The following is a 19,770-nucleotide window of genomic DNA, read 5'->3' as shown; positions in this document are numbered from 1 at the left end:
GAACTCCTAATGCTTCAGCATACCAAGAGATTTTGGACAATTTCATGCTCCCAAAAATAGAAGAGTTGGGCCGACATCATATTTAACCCTATGGATTAAGAATGGGATGTCACTTAAGTTCATATGCGTGCGAAGGCAGACGAACGAATACTTTTGGCAATATAGTGTACATCCAGTGGCGATTTCTCTAAGACTGCAAGGGAAGCTCAGCTTAATTAAATTAAATGGTCAAATATGTACAGTTGTGTTAACATTTCATTGACTACAAATGCGTTAGAACACGTATATCTCGAAGACGAGTTCGTTCAGAATCAGCTAATTATCACAAATCGACTCGATTTTCTTAACTTAACTCATACATTCCCGTAGCGTCAATGCATTTGCCCGCAGAAGCTGAGCGTCTCTTCACTTCTATGGGACTGCGTTGAGGTTTTTTTTGTAATGCTCCGAAACTTGGATAAATGCCTCGATTTTGTCCCGCCCCTGGACGCTGAGCGTCTCTGGGGGTGAATGGGGCTGTGGGCGGGTGTGGACGCTGAGCTTCTGCTAGATGATTGGAGGATCAGTGGAAAGGCTGAATCCCGTTTTGATTGACAGCTCGTTTGAGTGCTACACCGTCACTTCTCAAACTCAAACTCAAAAGAAGCTTTATTGGCATGACAAATAGGGACATTCGTATTGCCAAAGCAATACACTTCATTAGTCACTTAATCACTAGGTGCTTCAGTCCCATCGCGGATTTTGCGAGTGAAGTCGAAAGACAAACTGCAACCCATTTCAGGCCATTTTCTTGAGGGCAGAATTTATGTGTAAATAAATTGACAAATTTTATGATGTAAGCCGACAATGAGCTTTCCCTCTTTGAAAGACCAGCAGCCGCCACTGTGTACATCATATATAGAAGCTATGCTGTGGAAGTTGAGCTGAATTTTGTACTATAGAACTTGATCTAAGCTTTATACTGTAGAACTTGTGTTAAACTCTGTACTGTACCAATGAATAAGGCAGTGTGTGTAGTACAGGGTGTATTCCAGTTTCTGGGTTTCTCAAATGACCTGGACACATGGTTGCATGGCCTGTACAGTAGGTGCTTTATTCTTATCAGGGTTGTAGTTTTTGGGTGTTGCTGGATCCACAAGGCATGTGGACACAGAGACAACAAGTAATATAGTAAGCAAAGGTAGGGATGTAATCTAGATACCCATGTTGTTGTGTGGCACCCATTCTACCAGATGTGTCAAAGATTATACCTGTTCACTTTAAACGGATTTAAATGTTAGCCAATTAACGTCTTTGTTGTTTTAAAAAAAAATCTTTTTCTACCTCAAACACACACACACACACACACACTAATGTACACATATACCCTTACACACACACCTCTACACACACTGACCAACTCTGCATGCACCACTTTGTTGTGTCTGCAAAGGCAATGGTAACCTAGCAACAGAGGTCCCTCTTGCTCTTTTACTTTGATCAGAATTACAAAACAGTCACTGCGTTTTAAAACGCGTCCACTTTCCACCTTCAAATGCCTGACTGCCAAATACACGACTGTTAATGTGGTCAGATACGAAATGCAGAAACCCGTTTGTTTTTCATTTCACGACACAAAAGTAATGTGCCAACTGAGTAACAGTCAGAATGTGGTAACTGGATTGAGATAGAGACAGAAATGTTGCAATGTTTAGTCTTAGTTCTGTTTTCTCTTTTACAGTTTTACCTAATTCTGTACTGGAGAATTTGATTTAAGCTTTATACTGTAGAATTTGATCTAAATCTGTACTGTAGAACTTGATCTAAGCTTTATACTGTAGAATTTGACCTAAATCTGTACTGTAGAACTTGATCTAAGCTTTATACTGCAGAACTTGATCCAAATTCTGTACTGTAGAACTTGATCTAAGCTTTATACTGTAGAATTTAATCCAAATTCTGTACTGTATAACTTGATCTAAGCTTTGTACTGTAGAATTTGACCTAAATCTGTACTGTAGAACTTGATCTAAGCTTTATACTGCAGAACTTGATCTAAGCTTTATACTGTAGAATTTGATCTAAATTCTGTACTGTAGAACCTGATCTAAGCTGTATACTGTAGAATTTGATCTAAGCTTTATACTGTAGAATTTGATCTAAATTCTGTACTGTAGAACCTGATCTAAGCTTTATACTGTAGAATTTGATCTAAATTCTGTACTGTAGAACCTGATCTAAGCTTTATACTGTAGAATTTGATCTAAATTCTGTACTGTAGAACCTGATCTAAGCTTTATACTGTAGAATTTGATCTAAGCTTTATACTGTTGAATTTGATCTAAATTCTGTACTGTAGAACCTGATCTAAGCTTTATACTGTAGAATTTGATCTAAACTTTGTACTGCAGAACTTAATCTAAGCTTTATACTGTAGAATTTGATCTAAACTTTCTACTGTAGAATTTGATCTAAGCTTTGTGTAGCATGATCTAAGCTTTATACTGTAGAATTTGATCTAAATTCTGTACTGTAGAACTTGATCTAAGCTTTATACTGTAGAATTTAATCTAAACTTTGTACTGCAGAACTTAATCTAAGCTTTATAATGTAGAATTTGATCTAAGCTTTGTGTAACATGATCTAAGCTTTGTACTGTAGAATTTGACCTAAACTTTATGCTGTAGAACCTGATCTAAGCTTTATACTGTAGAACTCGATTTAAGCTTTATACTGTAGAATTTAATCTATAACCCCAAATCCAAAAAAGTTGAGACTGTATCATGAATGCAAATAAAATAAAAATGCAGTGTGCCTTACATTTACTCTGACTTTTATTTGATTGCAGACAGTTTGAACCCAGGACATTTCATGTTTTATCTGCTCAACTTCATTTCATTTATTAATAAACATCCATTCCTTCATTCAGAACTGCAACACATTCCAAAAAAAGTTGGAACTGGGGTCATTTAGGGCTAGTAATGAGGTGAAAAAACTAAATAATGATGTGATGAGGTGATTGTAATCATGGTTTGGTACAAAAGCAGCATGCAGGAAAGGCTGAGTCTCTGATGAGCAAAGATGATCAGAGGATCTCCAATTTGTCAACAAATGTGTAAGAAAATGATTGAAATGTTTAAAAACAATGTACCTCAAAGAAAGATTGGAAGGGATTTGCATATTTCTCCCTCTACAGTGCATAATATCATTAAACCATTCAAGGAATCAGGAGGAATTTCAGTGCGTAAAGTCCAAGGGTGCAAGCTTAAGCTGAACACCCGTGATCTTTGATCCCTCAGACGGCACTGCATCAAGAACCACCACTCAACAATAGCTGATATTACCACATGGGTGAGGGATTACTTTGGCAAACCTTTGTCGAGCACTACAATACAGAGTTACATGCACAAATGCCACTTACAATTTTACTGTGCAAACAAGAAACCTTATGTTAACCATGTCCAGAAGCGGCGTCGACTTCTCTGGGCTCGGAGGCATCTAGGATGGACCATCGCACAGTGGAAACGTGCATTGTGGTCAGATGAATCAGCATTCCAGGTCATTTTGGAAAAAATGGGCGCCGTGTGCTCCGGACCAAAGACTGTTATCAGCAACAAGTCCAAAAGCCAGGGTGTGTCATGGTATGGGGCTGTGTCAGTGCCCTTGGCAAAGGTCATTTACACTTCTGTGATGGCAGCATTAATGCAGAAAAGTACATGTGCTGCCTTCATGACGTCGTCTTTTCCAGGGACGTCCAGCATTTTTCAACAAGACGATGCAAAACCACATGCTGCACACATTACAAAGGCACAGCTGCAGAGGAAGAGGGTACGGGTACTGGACTGGCCTGCCTGCAGTCCTGACCTGTCCCCAATAGAGGATGTGTGGAGAATTTTGTGTTGCACATCTTAAGTTTGCAGGAAGAATGAGACAAAATAAAAGCTGAAAAACTAAATCACTTGGTCTCCTCGGTGCCAAAACGTCTTTTAAGTGTGGTGAAAAGGAATGGAAACATTACAAAGTGGTAAACACATTACTGTCCTAATATTTTTTGGAATGTGTGTTACAGGCCTGAAATGCAGGAATGGATGTTTATTAATAAATGAAATTAAGTTGATTTCTGTGAGTGGACTGTTGGGCAGATGTGCCACAATGTGCAATCTATCCAGAGGTTAATTTACTGCACATGCGTGCACTACTTCTTCTTGGGAAGGACCAGAGAACAGAACGCTTTATAACAGAAAGGACCTACTGTGTGCTCTAATTTGATAAAGCATTATAATCCCTTTGCCGTCTGTCACAGCCATGCCCATCATCTCCCACTAATGCCATCAGTGTGTTGTGTGTGGGCGTGTGATGGAAATGAGTTCCCTTAGGTGACATAAGAAGTAATTACATATTTACATACACAGTACTTACATAATTACATACATTCAGCATTGAGCGTTGACGCGATATGCCTATGTTCAACATTTTGCTAATGTTTAAGTGACAGACGTGTGTAATAGACAGGTTTAGCGAGTCAGGAATGAAATACAAACATCACATAGATCTGGTTTGGAATTTCGGAATGTGACCCTGACAACATGTGTGTATACTGTATACGTGAGTGAGAGAGATCCAAACTACGATGTCCTGTTGGCACTCCATTGAACTCCATTGTTGACTATTGGGGACTGCAGGCAGGCCAGTCCAGTACCCGTACCCTCTTCTTCCGCAGCCAGGCCTTTGTAATGTGTGGCAGCATGTGGTTTTGCATCGTCTTGTTGCCCCTGGAAAAGATGACGCCTTGAAGGCAGCACATGTTGCTCTGAGATCTCAATGTACTTTTCTGCATTAATGCTGCATCACAGAAGTGTAAATGATCTTTACCAAGGGCATTGACACAATCCCCATACCATGACAGACCCTGGCTTTTGGACTTCTTGCTGATAACAGTCTGGATTCACGTTTCCACTGTGTGATGGTCCATCCTAGATGCCTCCGAGCCCAGAGAAGTCGACGCCGCTTCTGGACATGGTTAACATAAGGCTTCTTTTTTTGCACAGTAAAGTTTTAAGTGGCATTTGTGCATGTAACTCTGTATTGTAGTAATCCCTCACCCATGTGGTTATATCAGCTATTGTTGAGTGGCGGTTCTTGATGCAGTGCCGTCTGAGAGATCGAAGATCACGGGCGTTCAGCTTAAGCCTGCACCCTTGGCCTTTACGCACTGATTTCTTGAATGGTTTAATAATATTATGCACCGTAGACGGAGAAATATCCAATGTTTTTAAACATTTCAATCAATTTCTCACACATTTGCTGACAAACTGGAGATCCTCTGATCATCTTTGCTGATCAGAGACTCAGCCTTTCCTGGATGTTGCTTTTGTACCAAAACATGATTACAATCACCTGTTTGGAATCACATCATTATTTAGATTTTTCACCTCATTACTAGCTCTAAATTGCCAAAATCTAAATGTAGGGAACACTGCATTTTTATTTTATTTGAGTTTTCCGTACTGTCCCAACTTTTTCTGATCTAGGTTTGTCAATCACAATATGTTTTAGAATCCAGGATATTAAAGATCACAGAATATTCTAGAAAACAATACGTAAGAATTGCGGCTTCATAAGGAAACGTTTACTGGCTGCCTGAAGGAACTAAGAGGGAATGGAACATTCTTTTGGCTTCTGTTTGAAGTTCTCCAGCTTCCTCTATGATATCATTGCTTACTAGCCCCCCTCTTTTAGTCAAAGCTTCTGTAGCTGTGAAAGTCATTCCAGGCTGCACTTTGGTCAGTTATTGATATACTTTATGACAAAAGGTATGTGGACATCCCTCCAAGTTACAGGTACACTGATCAGCCATAACATTAAAACCACCTCCTTGTTTCTACACACATTGTCCATTTTATCGGCTTCACTTACCATATAGAAGCACTTTGTAGTTCTACAATTACTGACTGTAGTCCATCTGTTTCTCTGCATGCTTTGTTAGCTCCCGTTCATGCTGTTCTTGAATGGTCAGGACCCCCACAGGACCGCCACAGAGCAGGTATTATTTAGGTGGTGGATCATTCTCAGCACTGCAGTGACACTGACATGGTGGTGGTGTGTTAGTGTTTGTTGTGCTGGTATGAGTGGATCAGACACAGCAGCACCTTACTGTCATTGCTGGACTGAGAATAGTCCACCAACCAAAAATATCTAGCCAACAGTGCCCCGTAGGCAGCGTTCTGCCACTGATATAGGTCTCAAAGATGACCAACTCAAACATCAGCAATAGATGAGCGATCGTCTCTGACGTTACATCTGCAAGGTGGACCAACTAGGTAGGAGTGTCTAATAGAGTGGACAGTGAGTGGACACGGTATTTAAAAACTCCAGCAGCGCTGCTGTGTCTGATCCACTCGTACCAGCACAAAACACACTAACACACCACTACCGATCAGCCACCTAAATAATACATGCTCTGTAGTGGTCATGTGGGGGTCCTGACCATTGAAGAACAGCATGAAAGGGGGCTAACAAAGCATGCAGAGAAACAGATGGACTACAGTCAGTAATTGTAGAACTACAAACTGCTTCTATATGGTAAGTGGAGCTAATAAAATGGACAGTGAGTGTACAACAAGGAGGTGGTTTAAATAACATTTCCACTGTGTGATGGTCCATCGTAGATACCTCTGGGCCCAGAGAAGTCGACACCACTTCTGGACATGGTTAACATAAGGCTTCTTTTTTTGCACAGTAAAGTTTTAAGTGTCTAATGCTGTGTCTGATCCACTCATACCAGAACAACACACACTAACAGACCACCACCATGTCAGTGTCAGTGCAGTGCTGAGAATGATCCACCACCTAAATAATACCTGCTCTGTGGTGGTCCTGTGGGGGTCCTGACCACTGAAGAACAGGGTGAAAGCAGGTTAAAGAGGTATGTAGAGTAATTGTAGAACTACAAAGTCCTTCTATATGGTAAGTGGAGCTGATAAAATGGACAGTGAGTGTTCTACACAGACTGATGTTAACCCTATTGTCCAACACCACTACCCATCCTTAGAAATGCCTCCTTGACTAAATAACGAAAACACTATGGGGCGGATTCACTCCTCTAATCATTCAGTTGCTGACATCCTTACAATACAAGCATCATAAACGGGTACCTTGTAAATGTAAGTACACTTTTTAAAAACTCTGAAGCGTAAATATGCGTTTATGGGGATTGAGTTCAGCTTTACACAGAGAGTTATTGTTAGCGGCTCTGTGCTCCACATGGTGGCTCGCCTGCTTCTCATTAGAGACAAGGAAACGGCCTGGTCTTTCCCTCACGTCATCCGCATGCTTTTCCACCCGTGAACTTTTAATCCTTCTTGCTTAGCAAGTGTGCATCTCTTCTACGTTTTTTAGCTCCACTTACCACATAGAAACACTTTGTAGTTCTACAATTACTGACTGTACATACTGTTTTCAGCCTGCTTTCACCCTGTTCTTCAATGGTCAGGACCACCACAGAGCAGGTATTATTTAGGTGGTGGGTCATTCTCAGCACTGACACTGACATGGTGGTGGTGTGTTAGTGTGTGTTGTGCTGGTATGAGTGGATCAGACACCACGTCCACTCACAGTCCACTCTATTAGACACTCCTACCTAGTTGGTCCACCTTGTAGATGTAAAGTCAGAGACGATCGCTCATCTATTGCTTCTGTTTGAGTTGGTCATCTTGTAGATCTTGGTCACAGGATGCTGCCCACAGGGCGCTGTTGGCTGGATATTTTTGTTGGTGGACGATTCTCGGTCCAGCAGTGTAAGTGAGGCTGAGGCTGAGCGGCCACATGAACATTGATTGGCCTGTTGTTCAGATGGGCGGGACTAAGCCGGATATGGGTCTCTCTCTCTCTCTCTCTCTGTCAGACTGGTGCGATTACGACCTCTGCTGGCTGATTAGAGGCGCCTACACAGAGATGAGGTAAGAGTGCTCTTAGGGTGTGTCTCTCCGTACACAACGCTAGGTGGCACAACACTCGTCAATGTGTGGGTGATAAGATGCACACGGCTTGCTGCCCACGTGTCGGAGGGGGTTAGCTTCGATCTCCTCGGTCAGAGCAGGGATCGGCATAGGTGGAGAGGAAGCATGACGCGATTGGGCAATTGGACGCGCTAAAAGAGGGAGAAAAAGGGGAGAAAATGCATTGTTTTTTTTAAAAGCAGCGCTGCTGTGTCTTATCCACTCATACCAGCACAACACACATTAACACACTCTGTAGTGGTCCTGTGGGGTCCTGATCATTGAAGAACAGCATGAAAGGGGGGAAACAAAGCATGCAGAGAAACAGATGGACTACAGTCAGTAATTGTAGAACTACAAAGTGCTTCTATATGGTAAGTGGAGCTGATAAAATGGACAGTGAGTGTAGAAACAAGGTGGTGGTTTTAATGTTATGGCTGATCAGTGTGTGTGTGTGTGTGTGTGTGTGTGTGCGTGTGCGTGTGTGTGCATGTGTGTGTGTGTGTGCATGTGTGTGTGTGTGCATGTGTTAAATTACTTAGACTTAGTCAGCAGAAGCATGGCTTGCTTCCATCCAGTAAGAATCAGCCCATTAAAGGAAACCATTACATACTGATCACTCATACACTGGCTGTGGACCAGTCGCTGGGCACAAACAACAATGTTTCTCTGTCTACATCTGCCCTGAATCTATTCTCTTAGATTATTTTGGAATTGTCTACACACACACACACACACACACACGTCATGTGTGTCTGTTAAGTAAAACATCTGTGTGGTGGTCAGGTTTGCCACACACTTTACTGCCAGTTTGATGCATGTGTGCAAGTACACTGATCAGCCATAACATTGTTTCTACACTCACTGTCCATTTTATCAGCTCCACTTAACATATAAAAGCACTTTGTAGTTCTACAATTACTGACTGTAGTCCATCTGTTTCTCTACATACTTTTTTAACCTCCTTTCACCCTGTTCTTTAGTAGTCAGGACCCCCACAGAGCAGGTATTATTTAGGTGGTGGATCATCCTCAGCACTGCAGTGACACTGACATGGTGGTGGTGTGTTAGTGTGTGTTGTGCTGGTATGAGTGGATCAGACACAGCAGCGCTGCTGAAGTTTTTAAATACAGTGTCCACTCACTGTCCACTCTATTAGACACTCCTACCTAGTTGGTCCACCTTGTAGATATAAAGTCAGAGACCATCGCTCATCTATTACTGCTGTTTGAGTCAATCATCTTGTAGACCTTCATCAGTGGTCACAGGACGCTGTTGACTGGATATTTTTGGTTGGTGGACTATTCTCAGTCCAGCAGTGACAGTGAGGTGTTTCAAAGGTGTTTTATCCACTCACACCAGCACAACACACACTAACACACCACCACCATGTCAGTGTCACTGCAGTGCTGAGAATGATTCACCACCCAAATAATACCTGCTCTGTGGTGGTCCTATGGGGGGTCCTGCCCACTGAAGAACAGAGTTAAAGGATTACTACAGTCAGTAATTGTAGAACTACAAAGTGCTTCTATATGGTAAGTGGAGCTGATGAAATGGACAGTGAGTGCAGAAACAAGGAGGTGGTTTTAATGTTATGGCTGATTGGTGTATATGTCTGTGTGTGTTCACATGTGGGTGTTTGCCTTCCTCCTGCTGTGCAAAAATAGATGGAAAATTACAGAGTGGCATTCCCCACTGCTCTGGGAGGAAGTGGCGCTCAGAGTGCGGGCTACACACACACACATATCTATATCATATATATATATATATGTACACATATATACACATGTACACAATGGGATCACATCTATTAGCAACCGCAGAACTATAACACGCAACAACAGAACCGTTCAACAGAGTTCAAATTCCATTCAAAACCGTAAAGGACGGCGATAAAGATCCAGATGTGCATGATTTACAGCCCAGTTCTCTATTTCAAATCTGTCTCAGTTCAAACACACAAACCACTAAATGCTAAAACCACAGTAGCAGCAAAGGACAGTCTGGAAATTTACACTCAAAGCAAGCACTCCATCAGAACCACACACTAGCATGAACATCTTGAACCCCCCCCCCCCCCCCCCATCAGAAAAAAATGGGACAGTATGGAAAATGCAAAAGGATTGCAGACAGGATGGACCTAAGATATTTCATGTTTTATCTGCTCAACTTCATTTCGTTTATTAATAAACATCCATTCCTGCATTTCAGGCCTGCAACAGCTTCCAGAAAAAGTTGGGACAGTAAAGCATTTAACACTTTGTAATGTTGACATTCCTTTTCACCACACTTAAAAGACGTTTTGGCACTGAGGAGACGAAGTGATTTAGTGTTTCAGCTTTTATTTTGTCCCATTCTTCCTGCAAACACGTCTTAAGATGTGCAACAGTACGGGGCCGTCGTTGTCGAATGTTTCGGTACTGCAGGCAGGCCAGTCCAGTACCCGTACCCTCTTCTTCCGCAGCCATGCCTTTGTAATGTGTGCAGCATGTGGTTTTGCATCGTCTTGTTGAAAGATGCATGGACGTCCCTGGAAAAGTTGACGTCTTGAAGGCAGCATGTTGCTCTAAGATCTCTATGTACTTTTCTGCATTAATGCTGCCATCACAGAAGTGTAAATGACCTTTGCCAAGGGCATGGACACACCCCCATACCATGACAGACCCTGACTTTTGGACTTGTTGCTGATAACAGTCTGGATTGTCCTTTTTGTTTTTGGTCCGTAGCACACGGCGTCCATTTTTTCCAAAAAAGACCTGGAATGCTGATTCATCTGACCACAATACACGTTTCCTCTGTGTGATGGTCCATCCTAGATGCCTCCGAGCACAGAGAAGTCGACGCCGCTTCTGGACATGGTTAACATAAGACTTCTTGTTTGCACAGTAAAGTTGTAAGTGGCATTTGTGCATGTAACTCTGTATTGTAGTGCTTGATAAAGGTTTGCTAAAGTAATCCCTCACCCATGTGGTTATATCAGCTATTGTTGAGTGGCGGTTCTTGATGCAGTGCCGTCTGAGGGATAGAAGAGCACAGGCGTTCAGCTTAAGCTTTTGCCCTTGGCCTTTACGAACTGAAATACCTCCTGATTCCTTGAATGGTTTAATGATATTATGCACTGTAGAGGGAGAAATATGCAAATCCCTTCCAATCTTTCTTTGAGGTTCATTGTTTTTAAACATTTCAATCATTTTCTCACACATTTGATGACAAACTGGAGATCCTCTGATCATCTGTGCTCATCAAAGACTCCAAAGCCTTTCCTGGATGCTGCTCTTGTACCAAACCATGATTACAGTCACCTGTTTGGAATCACATCATTATGTAGTTTCTTCACCTCATTACTAGCCCTAAATTGCCCCCGTCCCAACTTTTTTTGGAATGTGTTGCAGGCCTGAAATGCAAGAATGTTTGTAAACAAATGAAATGAAGTTGAGCAGATAAAACATGAAATATCTTGGGTTCAAACTGTCTGCAATCAAAGTAAATGTAAGGAACACTGCATTTTTATTTTATGGCTCAAAAAGACATAGAGGAACATGTGCAGGAACTTCTATAGTCTGCACAGAGCCCTGACCTCAACCCTACTGAACTTACGGATGAATTGGAACGTTGTTGTTGAATGTTGTTTACTGTTTTGAATGAATAGGCACAAATTCTTACAGCCCTGTGAAAAGACAGTTTTAGTGTAAATGTGAGTGAAAGAGAAGTCTTATAAGGTCAGTGATATGTTAACTGTTTGTTTAACGAAGCAACAAACTCACATGGGCTGTGTTCCAAACCCCAACTGGTCTAAATTGCGCACAAACACAACATAGTGGTTACAAAGCATTTAGCATGTAATCTAAATTTGTGTCATGTGAGGGTGGAGAACAGATCACACACGGTGCAGAATAAACATATACCATATGCATGGCATAACTTGTTTAACAGGTATATCTTTAGATGTCAGATTTGCAGAGTCTCTCCTGATCGCCGAACAGTAAATAAACCGGTACTAAAATACCTCCGAGACATCTGACGACTTGTTCAACTCCACCAGGATTAAACAAGGCAGCGTTCATAACAAACCTTTGTACAGACTTTCTTCAGATGAAATGTTGTTACAGACGGTCCCACGAGAATATGAACAAAAAGTCTTGCAAAACAAATTAAAATGTTTACATTTTTATCCTGACCAGGGTGGCAGTGGGTTCAATTTATTGGGTGCAAGGCAGGAAAAACTTTGAACAGGTCACCAGTCCATCACAGGGCAGCAATAATAATAATAATGATGATAATAATAATAATATTACAAAAATAATAATAATAATAATAATAATTGTTATTCATAATAATAATTGTTATTTAAATTGTGTGTAATCTAGTAATTAAAATAAAAATATAATAATAATAAAAATATGTATAATAATAATAATTATAACATAGCACTGTTTTTTATTGTTAATGTGTAATTTTGAATAGCAATAATAATATTATTATAAAGTTATTGTTATTATTGTTATGAATAAATATTATATTGTTGCTATTATTGTTATATAATTTTGTGTAATATTAATAATTATAATAATATTATATAATAATTGTTATTGTTAATATTACTAATATTCAAGTATTATTATTAAATGTTATTATACATTTATATACATTTTTATTATTGTTAGATTTTTGTCTAATGATCATTATAATTATTATTAGCAGTAGTATCAATAATAATAATAATAATAATAATTATTATTATTATTAATATTGTAATATTAGCATTGTTGTTATCATTGTTATTTAATTTTTGTGTAATATAGTTATAAAAATATAATAATTATTATTTTTATATTAGCATTGTATTATTATAAAATATTATATTGTTGCTATATTATTGTTATTTTTTGTGTAATATTAATAATTATAATAATATTATATAATAATTATTTTTGTTGTTAATATTACTAGTATTGATTAAGTTATTATATATTATTATATAAATTGTTATTATTGTTATATATTTTTTGTGTAATTATAATAATAATTATTATTATTAGTAGTAGTATCAATAATAATAATAATAATGTTATTATTATTATTATTAATTTCATTATTATTATGGCAGTACGGTGGCTCAGTGGGTATCACTGGGTTTGATTCCCAGGTGGAGCGGTTCAGGTCCCTTCTGTGCCGAGTCTGTGTGTTTGCCCTGTGATGGACTGGCATCCTTTCTGTGGTGTTTTTACTTTTTGCCTGTTGAACTGTACCCTTCACAACCCTGAATAGGATTAACTGGTGGTAAAACACACAATGAGTAAGCGATTTATTATTATTAGAATATAATTATGCTTGTTATATTATTAATATATAATGCAAAATACCCTGAATTGGTAAAATAACAGTGGCAAATTTAACCGTTTAAAATTTGTAACAGTAATTTTTTGATTGGCCTACTCTAACTCTAAGTTGTCAGACATGCTTTCATCCTAAGCTAGTTAGAACTGTGCCTGAATATAGTCCAAGCAGTTAAGGGCTAGGCATCCTGGCAATGGTGGGTCTTGAACCAGCTATCTTAGAAGTATTAGTCCAGTATCTTGACCTTTGAGCTACCACTGCCAATATAAACACTATGTGTTGTGTATTGTTAATAGGAGATTTTGAAGGGGAGCTGTTGATTGGTAGAGAAGTAGGCGTGTAAATATGTATACAGGGAACTTTGATGAAACAAACAAAGTAAAACAAAATATATTTTAAGTGCAAAACTTGAACAAGTGTAAATCTTTAACGCTAGCTTACAGTATTTAAAAAAATGTCAGCACATTAATGAAGCTTCTTCATGGCATTTCACACATACTAGTCGAGTAATTATAGCTGCAGTTTGAAGCATGGCGGGCTGATGGGTAATACTGTGCCAGAAATAAGTAGGTGTAGAAATTGGTGTTTGTTTCAGTTGCTAAATGCTAGTCTGGCTACACTGTAATTATGATGTGTGTAGCTTCTTAGAATCATTTTGTATAATTTGAGCAGTAACTAATGTAACCAAACCTTTATAGATATGGGATTGAAAGCTAAACATTGACAAATCAGTAGCACAGTTGGCTACCTGTATTGTTTTGTTGTGTTTTATTTATTTGTCGTTAGCTAGAAAGCTACTACCAGTGTTACTCCCCTTTTAGCGCGTCCAATTGCCCGATTGCATCATGCTTCTTCTCCACCAATCGATCCCTGCTCTGATTGAGGAAAACGAAGCTAACCCACGCCCCCTCCGACACGTGGGCAGCATGCCGTATGCATCTTATCGCCTGCACTTTGAGCGTTGTGTACGGAGAGACGCACCCTGAGAGCACCCTTTTCTCATCTCTGTGCAGGCGCCATCATTGTACCAGTCCTGGGAGAGGGACCCCATCCGGCTTAGTCCCGCCCATATCTGAACAACAGGACAATCGTTGTTCACGTTCAGCCGGCAGGCAGAGCTGAGATTCGATACGATGTATTTGAGATCCCAGCTCTGGTTCCAGCGTGTGTTTTTACCGCTGCGCCACCGCTGTGTGAAGCATCTTGACTTTCTAATTATAGTCTGATACTCTATATACCGTTAGCGAGAACTGTCGTCATTATTTAGATCAGTCAGTTGAATGCACCTAACCTTCTAACTAGCTGGATTAAATGACAGTTAAAGGCAAAAGTTTACACACACTTGTATGGGACATGGACCAACACTTTCCGAAGAAGTCTTGAGTTATTTGGTCACAATGTTAAGTGTTGAGACATCCTTTAACCCAACTGATACTGGCAACCAGTGTCAACCTCAAAAAGGCTCATTAATATACACTTTATGGCCCAAAGTTTACAGAAATGGGTGCTAATAATTGAACAGCTTGCCAAGAGGACATGGTTTGACAACTTTGGTGGCCTGGACAGACCACTGACCACAACCCTTTAAAACTACTTTAGAATAGGTTTTCCAGCTTGATCACTGGGTCCTATTGCCTGTCCAGCTGGTTCATAGATTTGGTGGTGTGAGGCATCTTTGACTTTCTAATTATAGCTCTTCAATCATTTCCAAACCTTGCCGTCTGATACTCTATCTACCATTAGCAGAACTGTTTTCATCATTTAGATCAGTTAACACACCTAACCTTCTAACTGGATTAAAAATACCGTATGGGGCACGCACTTGTGCTTTCTTGATGATCACACGGACAAGCGAACACACTGAAGCAGTTTTGTGGTTAGAAGCAGAGATGTTCACAAGTCACAAAATACGTGTCCGAGTCAAGTCACGAGTCTTTAGGCTAGAGTCAATATAATCTACACAAAACATATATTGGAAATGTAGTGTAGAAGTAAACAAATAATATGTACGTTCAGATAGAACAACAACAGATTAGCGACTGTATTTTGTCGTTTTACTTAGTGCCTTTACTTTCCTAGTCATTGTGGAAATGAATGTAATTTCCGTAACAAGAAGGTTCCAGTTAAAAGCTTAAACTGATACATTTTGTTTTCTTTGCAAAATAAAAGCACACGATAAATCACGGCACAGCGGTCAAAAAAAAAAGTGAGTACACCCCTCACATTTCTGCAAATATTTTATTATATCTTTTCATGGGACAACACTATAGAAATAAAACTTGGATATAACTGAGTAGTCAGTGTACAACTTGTATAGCAGTGTAGATTTACTGTCTTCTGAAAATAACTCAACACACAGCCATTAATGTCTAAATAGCTGGCAACATAAGTGAGTACACCCCACAGTGAACATGTCCAAATTGTGCCCAAATGTGTCAATATTTTGTGTGACCACCATTATTATCCAGCACTGCCTTAACCCTCCTGGGCATGGAGTTCACCAGAGCTGCACATGTTGCTACTGGAATCCTCTTCCACTCCTCCATGATGTCATCACGGAGCTGGTGGATGTTAGACACCTTAAACTCCTCCACCTTCCACTTGAGGATGCGCCACAGGTGCTCAATTGGGTTTAGTCCATCACCTTTACCTTCAGCTTCCTCAGCAAGGCAGTTGTCATCTTGGAGGTTGTGTTTGGGGTCGTTATCCTGTTGGAAAACTGCCATGAGGCCCAGTTTTCGAAGGGAGGGGATCATGCTCTGTTTCAGAATGTCACAGTACATGTTGGAATTCATGTTTCCCTCAATGAACTGCAGCTCCCCAGTGCCAGCAACACTCATGCAGCCCAAGACCATGATGCTACCACCACCATGCTTGACTGTAGGCAAGATACAGTTGTCTTGGTACTTCTCACCAGGGCGCCGCCACACATGCTGGACACCATCTGAGCCAAACAAGTTTATCTTGGTCTCGTCAGACCACAGGGCATTCCAGTAATCCATGTTCTTGGACTGCTTGTCTTCAGCAAACTGTTTGCTGGCTTTCTTGTGCGTCAGCTTCCTTCTGGGATGACGACCATGAGCCAACCTCTGGATATGACGCCGAACACGTGGACTCAACTTCTTTGGTCGACCCTGGCGAAGCCTGTTCCGAGTGGAACCTGTCCTGGAAAACCGCTGTATGACCTTGGCCACCATGCTGTAGCTCAGTTTCAGGGTGTTAGCAATCTTCTTATAGCCCAGGCCATCTTTGTGGAGAGCAACAATTCTATTTCTCACATCCTCAGAGAGTTCTTTGCCATGAGGTGCCATGTTGAATATCCAGTGGCCAGTATGAGAGAATTGTACCCAAAACACCAAATTTAACAGCCCTGCTCCCCATTTACACCTGGGACCTTGACACATGACACCAGGGAGGGACAACGACACATTTGGGCACAATATGGACATGTTCACTGTGGGGTGTACTCACTTATGTTGCCAGCTATTTAGACATTAATGGCTGTGTGTTGAGTTATTTTCAGAAGACAGTAAATCTACACTGCTATACAAGCTGTACACTGACTACTCTAAGTTATATAGTTATATTATTTCATGTTGTCCCATGAAAAGATATAATGAAATATTTGCAGAAATGTGAGGGGTGTACTCACTTTTGTGATACACTGTATATATATGTATATATATATATATATATATATATATATATATATATATATATATATACTGTCACACGTAACTAACGTTAAAACATGCTGACGCTATGGACTCTTGTTGTTTACAAGTCATTTGGTTGCGAGTCATGAGTCATTTGAAAGAGGTCCGAGTCAAGTCTGAAGTTGCTGTGTGTGTGCGTCTTGCACCGTCTATTAACCCAACTGATACTGCCAACCAGAGTCAGCTTCAAAAAGGCTCATCAATATACACTTTATGGCCAAAGGTATACAAGCACTGGTTCTAATAATTGATTATGTAACTGTTTCTGGCAACAGTTTGCCAGGTGGACATGGTTTGACAACTTTGGTGGGAAGAATCTCAATTGGCCTGGACAGAGAACTGACCACAACCATACAAAACGACTTTAGAAAGAATTGGATTGTCAGTTGGATCGTTGGGAGAGGGTTTCTTGTCTAACATCCTTGATCCTTGATTGAATAGGCGTCCAACAGACACACAGATTTCCATATATCCATGGTTTTAAATTGTGTTGTCCAGGCAGCCAATCAGGTGTCCACATAATTATGGACATATATCATGTATTTAATAACTAATAAAAATGCTGGCTTTACCTTGAGCGAGTCGAAGCAGGCGATTACTCTTCCGTTCTCCACCTGGCAGCTCTTGGCCGGATGGGCGAACTTGCACTCGCCGTCCGTGCGTGAGCACGTGCCCCTCTGGAACTCGCGGCACACCTCCAGCGTCAGCCATTTCGGGTCGCGGATATGTGCCATGCTCATGTTCATCGCCATGGCAAGCACGGACCTGTACGTGTGTCTTCGAGGTCAGAAGATCTGCCGGACGTCCTTTTGTGGATGTCTCTCTTTGCCGGTCTCAGTTTAACAATCAAGGTAGAGTGTACTCCTCAACGGAGTGACAGAGCGCGTAGGGGTTCGGCGGCAAGACGCGGATACGCCAAAGATTCCCAGGCAGAAATGAAAACAAATACTCTTCGCCAAGATAGCTTCAGGGCTGATTTTTTCTTCCTTAGAGTGGGAAAATATTCAGACTCCGAGTAATTCTCACTCCGCTTGGCACGTCTTGGCGTATTGTAAAGTTTAGGGTCCGCAAAACTCGCAAGGGTTGCAGGATCTTAGGGTTGAATGCGAAGTCCTGGCCTGGCTTGGGTAGCAAGATGGCAAAAAGCAGGGACTGGCACTATAAGCAGGTCCAAGCTGCAGCAAGAGAGGGCACTACCTTCAGTACCCACCTGAAACAGAAAGAGCAGGAGATTAATGAACACATCATTGACAAAAGGGATAAACATTTAAGAAAGATATGTCTTAGCAAATTCAGATTACAAAAGAAGCAGTCGGGCGGTTGAGGTAAAGGACTAGTAATTAGAAGGTTGTTGGTTCAAGCCCCACATCTGCCAGTTTGCCACTGTTGGGCTTTTGAGCAAGACTCTTAACCCTCAATTCCTTGCAGTGTATACGGATACAGTTTTAAGTAGCTTTGGATAAATGTCCATATACATCGATAAAGCATAACATTATGACCACCTTCCTAATATTGTGTTGGTCAAAACAGCCCTGAACCACCAAGGCATGGACTCCACCAGACCCCTCAAATTGTGCTGTTGTATCTGGCACCAAGGTGTTAGCAGCAGATCCTTTAACTCCTGTAAGTTGTGACGTGTGGCCTACATGGATCGGACTTGTTTGTCCAGCACATCCCACAGATGCTCGATTGGATTGATATCTGGGGAATTTGGAGGCCACCTCAAAGTCAACACTTTGTGGCAGGGCGCATCATCCTGCCCTCAGGGAATATTGTGTCCATGAAAGGGTGAACATGGTCTGCAACAATGCTTAGGTAGGTGGTACGTGTCAAAGTAACATCCACATGGATGGCAGGACCCAAGGTTTCCCAGCAGAACATCGCCCAAAGCATCACACTGCCTCCGCCGGGTTGCCTTCTTCCCATAGTGCATCCTGGTGCCATGTGTTCCCCAGGTAAGCGACGCACACGCACCCGGCCATCCACGTGATGTAAAAGAAAACGTGATTCATCAGAATGTTGATTCATGTTGAATCGGACCACACTGACTAGCCTTCGCTCCCCACGTGGATCGATGAGCCTTGGCCGCCCATGACCCTGTCACCGGGTTACCACTGTTCCTTCGTTGGACCACATTTGATAGATACTGACCACTGCAGATTGGCAGTTTTGGAGATGCTCTGACCCAGTCGTCTAGCCTGTCAGTGGTCATAATGTTATGCCTGGTCGGTGTATATTCTGAGTGTAGCAGAAATTGTGCTTTATGCTCAGTGTGTTTATCTCCAGTCAGTCATGCCACAGCAGTGGGTGGGGCTTAAATAGCTGAGTAGAAGCAGTGTCTATATAAAAATACTGACTCTGTTACCATGTGACAGCATTTAGATGATTATAAAGACCACAATTGTCACTTGTATATGCGCCGGACATCTGAAACAGCAGTGCAAGTGTCCTCTGTCTTTCACTTTCTAGCCGTTTCACGCTCTGTCTACATTTGAGACGCATTTCTCAATCTCGCTCTGCCTCTGTCCAGCTGCACAAACGTTTTATCCGTCCAAAAATGGCAAAAATGCTGAGCAGTTTACATAACACTATCAGCTAAAGCAAATAAAGCATTCTGTCAGATCTGTGTCGGGAAGTCTCACACACACACACACACTGAGTAGCAGTGTGCAAATTTAACAGCGTCGGTCGAGGCTCTGGAAAATCAGCTCTAATAGCGTATCACTTACAGCGCAGCA

The 19,770-nt window shown here is 41.1% G+C and overlaps 1 protein-coding gene across 11 annotated transcripts in view; it reads right to left on the bottom strand.

Annotated features, from left to right (window-relative positions):
• Positions 1-19,770, bottom strand: part of LOC134302523 (muscleblind-like protein 1) — a 106,328-nt gene that overhangs the window by 46,263 nt on the left and 40,295 nt on the right. For all 11 annotated transcript variants that reach the window (XM_062987647.1, XM_062987645.1, XM_062987649.1 and 8 more), the window contains exon 2: positions 17,605-18,242. In XM_062987647.1, coding sequence (XP_062843717.1) covers positions 17,605-17,784 — 180 coding nt within the window. In that variant the 5' untranslated portion in view covers positions 17,785-18,242. The remainder of the gene's footprint in view (positions 1-17,604; positions 18,243-19,770) is intronic.

This window comes from Trichomycterus rosablanca, chromosome 25, assembly GCF_030014385.1.
Source record: "Trichomycterus rosablanca isolate fTriRos1 chromosome 25, fTriRos1.hap1, whole genome shotgun sequence".
Lineage (NCBI taxonomy): Eukaryota > Metazoa > Chordata > Actinopteri > Siluriformes > Trichomycteridae > Trichomycterus > Trichomycterus rosablanca.
The sequence above is the reverse complement of the archived record's forward strand: the minus strand, read 5'-3'. Positions and strand labels throughout refer to the sequence as shown.